At 45.8% G+C, this 14,075-nt stretch overlaps 1 protein-coding gene across 14 annotated transcripts in view; it reads right to left on the bottom strand.

The window, feature by feature from the left end:
- LOC143277149 (protein scribble homolog) overlaps positions 1-14,075 on the bottom strand; it is a 138,094-nt gene that overhangs the window by 73,909 nt on the left and 50,110 nt on the right. For all 14 annotated transcript variants that reach the window (XM_076581895.1, XM_076581900.1, XM_076581896.1 and 11 more), the window contains exons 16-22: positions 13,767-14,026; positions 10,841-11,041; positions 10,202-10,369; positions 8,345-8,422; positions 5,991-6,113; positions 4,666-4,782; positions 3,654-3,740 (exon numbers count right to left, since the gene is read on the bottom strand). In XM_076581895.1, coding sequence (XP_076438010.1) covers positions 3,654-3,740; positions 4,666-4,782; positions 5,991-6,113; positions 8,345-8,422; positions 10,202-10,369; positions 10,841-11,041; positions 13,767-14,026 — 1,034 coding nt within the window. The remainder of the gene's footprint in view (positions 1-3,653; positions 3,741-4,665; positions 4,783-5,990; positions 6,114-8,344; positions 8,423-10,201; positions 10,370-10,840; positions 11,042-13,766; positions 14,027-14,075) is intronic.

Raw genomic sequence — 14,075 nt, 5'->3', positions numbered from 1 at the left:
TGGGGAAAGGGGCTCGACTCCCATTTGCCTCACTCCACCCAGGTGTGAATGGATACCCCACTTGTATTTGCATTTGTGTTTGTATTCATCCTTTTTGTCACGACAGATTTCTCTGTGTGATATTCAGGCTGCTCTCCCCAGGGAGAGCGCATCGCTACACTGACAGCGCCACCCATTTTTTTGTATTTTTTCCTGCATGCAGTTTTTGTTGTTGTTGTTGTTGCTTGTTTTTCATATCGAAGTGGATTTTCATACAGAATTTTGCCAGGCACAACAATTTTGTTGCCGTGGGTTCTTTTACGTGCGCTATGTGATGCTGCACACGGGGCCTCGGTTTATCATCTCATCCGAATGACTAGCATCCAGACCACCACTCTAGGTCTAGTGGAGGGGGAGAAAAAACTGACGACTGAGCCATGATTCGAACCAGTGCACTCAGATTTTCTCACTTCCTTGGCAAACGAGTTACCGCTAGGCCATTAGTCCACTTCGGTCAGGTGGAAAGAGAGGACTGGGCCCCGCCTTCCTATTCTGATTCTGAAGCAGTGAATAAGAAGTCAATCACTCAATGCCTCCACACCCATAAAAGGCTATGGGACCTTTACCTTTTCGTTGTTGTTTGTTTGTTTAACCTCAATACCTGAATGCAATCCATGAAGACCCTATCTACAATCACAAAATGGAGAAATATATATATAAAGTTTCTAATTTACTAGGGCCCTGTCAATCTACAGGTCAGGTCAGAGGATCTCATCTGCTTCTGGCAACCATGTAACCCAGTGCTACCTGCCGCAATGTAGGGAGTAAACCCTGTCACAAAAATCCGAACTGGAGAGGAATGGGCTTTGCCCCAAACACACAGAATCATGAAGAAAAGATTACAGAGACCATACTGGATTGGTCGAAGCCTGGGTTAACACTGACTGCACCACCTATCGACCTCCATCAGGGTGGATGTGAAAAAAATGTGCTGCTGGGTGAAAACCACAGACCCAGGTTTGACACATCACCAACAGAACTGGAAGAACCTGGTGAACAGTCCTGTGGAGCGCCCCAAAGACCCTCCACGGGGAGAAGTAGAAGTTGATTCAAAACCAACAGAGGGCACAAAGGAAGCTTCTTCTTCTTCTTCTGCGTTCACTCGTATGCACACGAGTGGGCTTTTACGTGTATGACCGTTTTTACCCCGCCATGTAGGCAGCCATACTCCGTTTTCTTGTTTCCATAACCCACCGAACGCTGACATGGATTACAGGATCTTTAACGTGCGTATTTGATCTTCTGCTTGCATATACACACGAAGGGGGTTCAGGCACTAGCAGGTCTGCACATATGTTGACCTGGGAGATCGTAAAAATCTCCACCCTTTACCCACCAGGCGCCGTCACCGTGATTCGAACCCGGGACCCTCAGATTGACAGTCCAACGCTTTAACCACTCAGCTATTGCGCCCGTCGCACAAAGGAAGCAATCCCCTTTTGTTTCCAAACAAAAATCGTTTTTTTTGCAAAAACAAGACTTTCTGCGTCTGTGATGTAAAGAGCACATCAACAAGCACTGCGCTGAGATAACAAGACAATGTAAATAAATGACAGTAAGCAGCCAAGGGTTAAAATGCAAATGCTCAAAAATGTCTATATAAAATACACCAAAAATAGTTCCAGTAAAAAAAAATAAATCTTAAAATATTATCATAAAAGGAAAAGAAAAAAAAACACCTGAAAAAATCTTCAACAACTCAAAATTCCCTTCCATGAAAAACTTTTTTTCCTTTAGGTGAACAGTATCACAAATATAATAATCAATCAAACACAAAACACCATTTCCTTTTTCACCCCCCTTAATTCACCATGTATCAGGCTTCAAACCAGAAACATTCCCAATAATGTTTTGCCATTCTGGCCACAATCACAACCTGTGTGACACAGAACTACAATTCACTGCAGACGACTTGCCTAGGCCTATCAATACCCACAGAATGCATGATCGTTCAATGATCAACTTAACCAGCCAAAACAATTTATCATATCAATCCACTATTTCATCTGTATACTTTTTTTAAGGACCAACATTTCACATCCACAAATAAAAAGACAAAATGTGTTTCATCAAAGAATAAAATGACTATTCATATCTTAAAAGAAAACACAAAAAACTCCAAGGCTGAAGAATCACATCTACAAAAAAACAGGACGTAATATTTTACTGCTAAGAGTAAAAGAAGATCAACATCTTCAATATCATAAATATAAAAAAATAATAAAAGAACAAGACTGACATTTGACAAAGAAAAAAATCTACATCTAAAAACAACTATACATGACATTTAACATCCGTAAATGAAACTGACACTCCACATACCTATACAATCAAAAAGATTAACATTTTACAACTATGTAATCCACACAAAAACCACTGGAATTAAGCAGCAAAAACACTAGCAAAAAATAAAAAGAGAAAGAAAGCCGATCTTTAAGAAACTCAAGTAAAAAATTACAAAAATGCTAGGAAAGCATCACTTTCTATCACCAAGGCAACCCAACCACACCAGGCCAAATCTAACATATAAAAGGAAAAATGTTCAAATCAATCTGTACCCAATCACCACCAATCCAGATATCAAATCAGCATAAAATGAATAAAAAGCCACAAAGTTCACAGTTTAATGATATCAAACCACCCCCCCAAAAAACAGAATGTGAGCACTTTCAATCAAAACGACATGGAAATGAACAAACAGTCCTGACGTGTGAACTTACGTCAAACTGTTCTGTCACACACACTGGTGACTGCAGAACAAACACATACAAGTATAACCCATCACTCACTCAGCCGGTCAATCAGTTACAGAGATCAATGGGCGAAAACAGCCGAGTGGTCAGTGTCAGACTTTCAATCTGAGGGCCCCAGGTTCAAAGCTAGGTCGCGGTGCCTGGTGGGTAAACGGGGCGGAGGGAAAGATTTATTTTCCAATGTCTGAGCTCAACAGATGCACGGTCCTGCAGATGCCTGAACCCATTTCATATATTTGGCATGCAGAAGACCAAATACCCACAATAAAGATCACATAATCCATGTCAGCATTCGGTGGGTTATGGACTTTCAGTTTCTCAAGGAGGCATCACTGCGTTCATACAAATCCATGCATGCTACACCACATCGGCTTGGCTGATGCCAAACCAGCAGCATAACCCAACAGGATGGTCAGGCCTTGAGTGCATGCATGTATCTGTGTGTGGATTTCTTCTTACTGAGTGGATTTCTTCTACAGAATTTTGCCAGGGGACAACACTTACATTGCCATGGGTTCTTTTTCAATGCGCGAAGTGCATGCTGCACACAGGACCTCCGTTTATCTTCTCATCCGAATGACTAGACCCCCAATAAGATGTTCCAGTCAAACTTGAGAGATAGGGTGAGACCACGATTTGAACCCAAACACTCACGGACCACCGTATTGGTAGATAAGGTCTTAACCAATCTGCCACTTTCCTCCCTGGTGGGGAAACGGAAATATGAACATACCCATCATGCATACCCCCCAAAAAAACAAAAAGTCTGGATTCCCTCATGCAAGGAAGAAAGCGAAAGCCCTCTCAAACACAGGAGCTGCAGCCCACGAACAAAAAAGAAGTAGTGAGGGAGATACTCACATTGTCGTTGGCAGGTATAGACCCTCTGCCCCCAGCAATACTGAAGCCCAGACCCCACTGATCCCTTTGCAGATCCACCGTCAGAGTCTGTCGTGGGGGATGAAACAGGTGAATAAATCAATGACGAACATGAAAAAAAAAATGATTTACAAACACATCCTTGATTTAGCACGAATGGCGCTATCTTCTTGATCAAACGTGCACACACTCACATATGCCAACCCAACGCATACACAAACTCAACATGGATGCACATGTAATTTCAAAATGGATTAATAAAGATGTAATGTATTATGTCTTGTCTTGTCTTGTTTTGTCTTGGTAAAGCACACACACACACACACACACATGCACACACACACACACAAATACACACATCTCAACATATATACACACACTCAACCACCCAAATTCCCCTCCACATACTCACACACCCACCTCTGCACACGCACACACACACACACACACACACACACACACACACATCAACCTAGTCTTGTGATGTAAAGTACTTGTACTTGCACATTCACAAAGTCACACAGTCACACACACACACACACACAAATACACACATCTCAACATATATACACACACTCAACCACCCAAATTCCCCTCCACATACTCACACACCCACCAAGCAACACATATAACCCTGCAATTCCTCTGCACACACACACACACACACACACACACACCCACACCTCAACCCAGTCTTGGGATGTAAAGTACTTGTACTTGCACATTCAAAGTCACACACACACACACACACACACACACAACCCCCTATGTCCCTCCACACACACACACACACACATACATCCACTCTCACCCATCCATACACAACCACCCCTCCCCAATTCCCCTGCTTACACACGAACACACACCCAGCCACACACACAAGCATACACACAACTAAACCCAAACACATCCAACCTTCCACCTCTCCACATATGCACACACCCATCCACTCACACGCACACACACCCTCCCATCCCGCACAGCACCCCCTCACCTCTCCATACACCTCCATCTCAGACTCCGTAGCAAAGGACACGGTGGCGATGCCAGTGTGTGTTCCATCTTCCTCCGTCACCGCTGCCGCCTCATCCACTTTATCTTCCAGCGCCATCTGTTGTAACAAAAGGCAAACAAATAACCAAAATGTTTAATACTAAAAATAATATATTCTCTTCCAGCGAAATATGTGTAGTAATCACTGGCAAACATTTTGTTGTTGTGTTTATCTCTTTGTCCCCCTAGAACCACTGAAAATCAGCTTGAAATTTCTAAACCTGCTAACATCACTCAGGCCTAAATGTGAAGGTTTATATCAGAGACTGACATAAGCTTACAACTGTGCCAACAGCATAGTGAAAAATTTCTAAACCTGCTAACATCACTCAGGCCTAAATGTGAAGGTTTATATCAGAGACTGACATAAGCTTACAACTGTGCCAACAGCATAGTGAAAAATTTCTAAACCTGCTAACATCACTCAGGCCTAAATGTGAAGGTTTATATCAGAGACTGACATAAGCTTACAACTGTGCCAACAGCATAGTGAAAAATTTCTAAACCTGCTAACATCACTCAGGCCTAAATGTGAAGGTTTATATCAGAGACTGACATAAGCTTACAACTGTGCCAACAGCATTGTGAAAAATTTCTAAACCTGCTAACATCACTCAAGCCTAAATGTGAAGTTTTATATCAGAGACTGACATAAGCTTACAACTGTGCCAACAGCATAGTGAGAGCTGTATTATCAATTGTTTCTCCACTTGCAATAATAATTCATTCTTAACTTAGTCTTTCATGAAGGACTATGACTCTCAAACTAGGAGGCAAGACTGCACTGACTCTCAGTGCTGCAGCCTCGGGGGTTAATTGGCCTTTGGGAACCATCCCAACGCCGACTGTCCTAAAACCCCCTTGGCCAAGAGAGTGGGGATGTAACTTGGGCAAGACACTCTCCACTATTATCAAATTCTAACTAAAATAGTCAAGACATCAGTTTGCCTCCTCCACCGTCCTGATGGTCACAGTCCAATATGATTACAATAAAATACAATGAATCTCTATTCATCAATCTAGAAATCAATTGTGCATCCAGTGGCTCACAACTCACCCTACACGATATCTCAGCCCACAGCCTAGTCCAACGCCAAAAAAACCATGTCAAAGGTTGGACCAAAACATCAAAAACAATATACATTAAACTGAACACTCTCAAGCAAGTGACACAACACAGCTACTTGACGTACCACACCCCAAGACGCCCCCCAAAAAACACAAACAAAAAAATAACTAAAAACTAAAAAACACAACACCACTGACCGGTTCCATCGAATCGGGTACCGGCTTCTCCCTGGCGATCACCATGGTGATGTCATTGCCGCTGTTCTTCAGCACATCGACGGCGAAGTAATGGTCCGCGTCCACCAGACTCTTGTCGTTCACCTGGCCGACATGCTACCTGATGTCACTCATTACACACACCGCTACACACCAGGGAACACGTGTCATCACAACACACCGCTACACTCCAGTGAACACACACTGTCTTCACTACACACCAGTGAACACACACTGTTGTCACTACACACCACTACACACCAGGGAACACATGTCGTCACAACACACCACTACACTCCAGTGAACACACACTGTCGTCATAACACATCACTACACACCAGGGAACACATGTCGTCACAACACACTGCTACACTCCAGTGAACACACACTGTCGTCGCTACACACCGCTACACACCAGTGTACACACACTGTCATCACTACACACCGCTACACACCAGGGAACACATGTCGTCACAACACACCACTACACTCCAGTGGAACACACACTGTCATCACTACACACTGCTACACAGCAGTGAGCACATGTCATCATAACATTTACATACACCGCTACACGCTGGTAAACATATCGTTGTCACAAAAACTACACACCACTACACACACAATGTCATCAAAACAAGTACACGTACCGATACACACCAATAAACACACATCATTGTTACAATAGTTACACACACCACTCAGTCCAGTGACCACACATCATTGTCACAACAGTTACACACATTGCTACACACAAGTGAACAGACACTGTTGTCACAACACACCGCTACACACACGCTGGTAAACATATCGTTGTCACAAAAACTACACACCACTACACACACAATGTCATCAAAACAAGTACACGTACCGATACACACCAATAAACACACATCACTGTCACAACAGTTACACACATTGCTACACACAAGTGAACAGACACTGTTGTCACAACACACCGCTACACACAAGATGAAGTGAACACACACTGTCGTTACAACACACCGCTACACACCAGTGAACACATGTCATAACATTTACACACACTACTACACACTAGTAAACATACATCGTCGTCACAAAAACTACACACCACTACACACAACTGTCATCAAATTCAAGTACCCACACTGCAGCACACCAGGGAACACACATCATCGTCGCAACATTTACACACACCACAACACACCAAGAAACACACTCTTGTTGTCTCAATATTACAGACGCTGCTACACACCAGTAAACACACTCCTTCATCTCAACAGTTATACACACCACTACACACCAATAAACGCATATCGTCATCGTAACATTTACACACATCGCAACACAACAGAAAACACACACTGCCGTCTCAACAGTTACACACACCACTACACACCAATAAACGCATATCGTCATCGTAACATTTACACACATCGCAACACAACAGAAAACACACACTGACGTCTCAACAGTTACACACACCGCTATACACCAGTAAACACAAATCATCGTCTCAACAGTTACACACACCGCTATACACCAGTAAACACAAATCATCGTCTCAACAGTTACACACACCACTATACACCAGTAAACACAAATCATCGTCTCAACAGTTACACACACTGCTGCACACCAGTAAGCACACATCATCATCACAACAGTTACACACATCAAATCACTCCTGTAAACACACAAACTGTCACAACAGTTACACACACCATAACACACCTGTAAACACAGAAACTGTCACAACAGTTACACACACCATAACACACCTGTAAACACAGAAACTGTCACAACAGTTACACACACCATAACACACCAGTAAACACACAAACTGTCACAACAGTTACACACACCATAACACACCAGTAAACACAGAAACTGTCACAACAGTTACACACACCATAACACACCAGTAAACACACAAACTGTCACAACAGTTACACACACCATAACACACCAGTAAACACACAAACTGTCACAACAGTTACACACACCATAACACACCTGTAAACACAGAAACTGTCACAACAGTTACACACACCATAACACACCTGTAAACACAGAAACTGTCACAACAGTTACACACACCATAACACACCAGTAAACACAGAAACTGTCACAACAGTGACACACACCATAACACACCAGTAAACACATATCATCATCACAACAGTAGAAAACACACACGCACACGCACTCACCAAACACACAGAGAAAGAGAGGGGTAAAGAAAAAGAGAGAAAAAGAAGAAACGCATACACACACTCACGTACGCACATGCTCGCACATGCATGCGTGTGTGTGTGTGTGTGTGGGTACCAGACAAGAAATCTCTCACACACCTTCAGAAGCTTATCCCCCACTTTGATCCCTGCCTTAGAGGCCGGACCTCCTTCCGTCACTCGAGAAAAGAAGATGCTCTGAAAAACACAACAAAATACTGATGGAATGTTGGCCTGGTGGTAACATGTCTGTAACAACTATCAATCAACACAAAATACTACTGATTGTGGCGTAGTGGTAACATGTCTGTAACAACTATCAATCAACACGAAATACTACTGATTGTGGCGTAGTGGTAACATGTCTGTAACAACTATCAATCAACATGAAATACTACTGATTGTGGCGTAGTGGTAACGCGCATGTAACAGCTATCAATCAACACGAAATACTACTGATTGTGGCGTAGTGGTAACGCGCCTATAAAAGCTATCAATCAACACGAAATACTACTGATAGTGGCCTAGGAGTAACGCGCCTATAACAACTATCAATCAACACGAAATACTACTGATTGTGGCGTACTGGTAACGCGCCTATAACAACTATCAATCAACACAAAATACTACTGATTGTGGCCTAGCAGTAATGCGCCTATAACAACTATCAATCAACACGAAATACTACTGATAGTGGCCTAGCAGTAACACACCTATAACAACTATTAATCAACACGAAATACTACTGATAGTGGCCTAGCAGTAACACGCCTATAACAACTATTAATCAACACGAAATACTACTGATTGTGGCCTAGCAGTAACACGCCTATAACAACTATCAATCAACACAAAATACTACTGATTGTGGCCTAGCAGTAATGCACCTATAACAACTATCAATCAACACGAAATACTACTGATAGTGGCCTAGCAGTAACATGCCTATAACAACTATCAATCAACACGAAATACTACTGATTGTGGCCGAGCAGTAACGCGCCTGTAACAACTATCAATCAAAATGAAATACTACGGATTGTGGTCTGGTGGTAACACACCTATAACAACTATCAATCAACACGAAATACTACTGATAGTGGCCTAGCAGTAACGCGCCTATAACAACTATTAATCAACACGAAATACTACTGATAGTGGCCTAGGAGTAACGCACCTATAACAACTATCAATCAACACGAAATACTACTGATTATGGCGTACTGGTAACGCGCCTATAACAACTATCAATCAACACAAAATACTACTGATTGTGGCCGAGCAGTAACGCGCCCATAACAACTCTCAACCAACACGAAATACTACTGATAGTGGCCTAACAGTAATGTGCCTATAACAACTATCAATCAACATGAAATACTACTGATTGTGGCCTCGTGGTAATGCACCTATAACAACTATCAATCAACACGAAACACTAATGACTGTGCTTCCTAAAGGTGACGGCGAAGGAAAGAGAAAACCACATAACAAGAACAGATCACCAGGCACCAAGACAAAGAGAAAATCTGGCAAGACAAAACAGTAAAAGCTGCATTTCCACGCTGAGCTCTGCTGGCCGAAGAACAGTGAAACGTGGATATCTTCGTTGCATAAAGAGAGACTGTGTGCCACTGACTCTCTGACAGAGAAAGACGTGATGATAATATCACTGATCAATAATGAATAACAACAACATGAGTTAGGAATGTAGCTGTACGTGGAGTGGTGGCCTCAAGGTGATACGTCCATCTTGGGAGCGAGAGAATTGGAGCGCAGAGGATCGAATCACACACACACATACACACACACACACACACACAAATTCACTTCACAATTACACACACAAATTCATTTAATAATCACACACACACACCACACACTAAAATTCACTCGACAGTTACACACACACACACACACACACACACACACACAAACAAAACCTTCCCAAGATTCTCCCAACGCCTCAGCCCTCACCTCATCGTCGCCTTTGTAAGGAGTGGAACCCTGACCCCCAGCGATGCTGATGCCCAGACCCTGACCTGGCTCTCGGACAATGTGCACTGTTGCCTCCTCCTCTTGTGGCCCCACGGTCAAGGTCAAAGGTTGCGTCTGGGGCACCATCAGGGTGTCGTCGTCTGGTGGCTACACGGCCAGGAAAAGAGAACAGCGGTGGTAATAAGAGGGCGCTGCATAGGAATGCAGAAGGGAGGTAATTATATACAAAGGAAGGTCATTAGCTGCAGTTACTTTCAATTTCTCTGCCAAAACATAGCACACAGCTGCTGACACGCACACTTCAGAACACCGTCTCTGTCTGTCTGTCTGTCTCAAACTCATTCGATCACTTTCACTCAATCACACACACACACACACACACACACACACAATGTACACACACACACGCTTCAAAACTTTTTCTCACTCACATACTACTATTACTAATATCACTTAAAAGTAGAAAGACGTAAAATTAATGAATAAAACGTATGCACATGCATGCACAACACAACACCACACCACACCACACAATACACACACACACACAAACCCCCCACCCCCTACCCACCCACACACACACACACACTCCTCTTCACCCACCACCCCCTCCCTCACCTTGACGACAGGCGAAATGGCGGCAGCCTCTTTCTGAGCGGCCGCCTGGGCGAGGATCTCGCGCACCTTCTGCTCAGCGTCCTCCTCCTTGTTGACGCGTTTGTTCTTCAGGTAGTGGGGCGTGTCGCGACGACGCAGGCGGTGATCCTTGTCCGGCTCTTCGTCAATCTCCGGCACAAAGCCCACCTTCCGTTCTCGCTCCTGTCGAGTGGGGAAAATTAAATTTCAGGAGGATCAGATTTAAGATTTTTTTCTGTTTGGAATCATTGAATTAGCTCCACCCATAATCCCCCCACCCCCAACCCTCCACAGCAACCACCACCACCACCCCCACCACCCTGTGGAATGGGAATTTTCGGGGTGGAGATTATAAATTTTTCTGTTTCTGTTTGGAATCTTACCTCCATCCATGCTATTGACTTTTTTTTTCTTCTTCTTTTTCTTTTTCTACACAGCAACCAAGCCTCTTCCTGTGGAGTGGGAAATTTCGGAGAGCAGATTAAGAATTTTGTGTTCCTGTTAGGGATCGCTGAATTAGCTCCACCCATAACACAGACTTTTTTGGGATTTTTTGGGGGGTTTTTTTGGTTGTTTTTTTTTTTTACTTCTCCTCGGCAACCAAGTCCCATCCTGTGGAGTGAGAAATCTGGGGGAGGAGATCAAGATTTTTGTTCCTGTTTCTGTCTGAAATCCCTGAATTGCCTTTACTATAATTTACTTTTTTCTCTTACTTTTCCGGTCCTTGCCCTTCCATGACCTAACGTATTACTTACACCCCAACCCTCCATGACCCAACATCTTCCACCCCACCCCTGCACCAAGCAACACCCTCCCCTCCACACCAGCCCCCAGCCACCATCCCACAACTTAACACCCTCCACATCGCATCACCCACCCCTCAACAACCCAACACCCTCCACAACCCAACACCCTCCACAACCAACACCCTCCACAACCAACACCCTCCACAACCCAACACCCTCCACAACCCAACACCCTCCCACAACCCAACACCCTGCCACAACCTATCACCCTCCACAACCAAAACCCTCCACAACCAAAACCCTCCACAACCCAACACCCTCTACAACCCAACACCCTCCCACAACCCAACACCCTGCCACAACCCAACACCCTCCACAACCCAACACCCTGCCACAACCCAACACCCTGCCACAACCCATCACCCTCCACAACCCAACACCCTCCACAACCCAACACCCTCCACAACCAAAACCCTCAACAACCCATCACCCTCCACAACCCAACACCCTGCCACAACCCAACACCCTCCACAACCTATCACCCTCCACATCTCAACACCCTGCCACAACCCAACACCCTGCCACAATCCAACACCCTCCACAACCCAACACCCTGCCACAACCCAACACCCTGCCACAACCCAACACCCTCCACAACCCAACACCCTCCACAACCAAAACCCTCAACAACCCAACACCCTCCACATCTCAACACCCTGCCACAACCCAACACCCTCCACAACCAAAACCCTCCACAACCAAAACCCTCCACAACCCAACACCCTCCCACAACCCAACACCCTCCACAACCTATCACCCTCCACATCTCAACACCCTGCCACAACCCAACACCCTAACACCCTGCCACAACCCAACACCCTGCCACAACCCAACACCCTCCACAACCTATCACCCTCCACATCTCAACACCCTGCCACAACCCAACACCCTAACACCCTGCCACAACCCAACACCCTCCACAACCCAACACCCTCCACAACCTATCACCCTCCACATCTCAACACCCTCCATAACCCAACACCCGTCCCTCTACAACCCAACACCCTGCCACAACCCAACCCAACACCCTGCCACAACCCAACACCCTCCACAACACAACACCCTCCACAACCCAACACCCTGCCACAACACAACACCCTCCACAACCCAACACCCTGCCACAACCCAACCCAACACCCTGCCACAACACAACACTCTGCCACAACCCTACACCCTCCACATCTCAACACCCTGCCACAACCCTTCACCCTGCCACAACCCTACACCCTGCCACAACACAACACCCTCCACAACCCAACACCCTGCCACAACACAACACCCTCCACAACCCTACACCCTGCCACAACCCTACACCCTGCCACAACACAACACCCTCCACAACCCAACACCCTTCCACAACCCAACACCCTCCACAACCCAACACCCTGCCACAACACAACACCCTCCACAACCCAACACCCTCCACAACCCAACACCCTGCCACAACGCAACACCCTCCACAATGCAACACCCTCCACAACCCAACACCCTGCCACATCTCAACACCCTCCACAATGCAACACCCTCCACAATGCAACACCCTCCACAACCCAACACCCTCCCACAACCCAACACCCTGCCACAACCCAACACCCTCCACAACCCAACACCCTGCCACAACCCAACACCCATCCCTCCACAACCCAACACACTACCAACACCCTCCCACAACCTATCACCCTCCAAATCTCAACACCCTCCATAACCCAACACCCATCCCTCTACAACCCAACACCCTGCCACAACACAACACCCTCCCACAACACAACACCCTGCCACAACCCTATACCCTGCCACAACCCTACACCCTGCCACAACACAACACCCTCCACAACCTAACACCCTGCCACAACACAACACCCTCCACAACCCAACACCCTCCACAACCCAACACCCTCCACAACCCAACACCCATCACCTTCCAAAACCCATCACCCTCAACAACTCAACAAGCTCCATAAAACCTCTCCACAACCCAACACCATCCACCAAACAACACACTTCCATCACACCCCCCCCCCCCCAACCTACCCATCCACCCCCCTCTCATCCTCCCACACCCTAACACCCCCCCCGAAACACCAGCACACCAAAACACCCACCAGGTTGCTGTCAGAGCCCTGATCGTCGTCCGAGTCCGAGTCGCCCCCTCGCTCCTTCCCCGTTTCCACGGCGACCACACCCCCTTCCAGCTCCCCCTCCTCCTCGTCCTGGCTGGCGATGGCGACAGGGGGCGCTGGTGCGGCGATGGTCACTGTCTTGCCTGTCAGCAAGGGCTGCGACTCCTGCGGGAGGCGGTCGTCTTCCTCCTCCGAGGATTCCGACTGGGCGGTGGACGGGGTGGCGCCTTGGAGGTCTGGCGCTGGAAGTACAGTGTTGTACTGTAATGTGTTGTGTTGTGTTGTACTGTG

The sequence above is a fragment of the Babylonia areolata genome, chromosome 33 (assembly GCF_041734735.1).
Source record: "Babylonia areolata isolate BAREFJ2019XMU chromosome 33, ASM4173473v1, whole genome shotgun sequence".
NCBI lineage: Eukaryota > Metazoa > Mollusca > Gastropoda > Neogastropoda > Buccinidae > Babylonia > Babylonia areolata.
The sequence above is the reverse complement of the archived record's forward strand: the minus strand, read 5'-3'. Positions and strand labels throughout refer to the sequence as shown.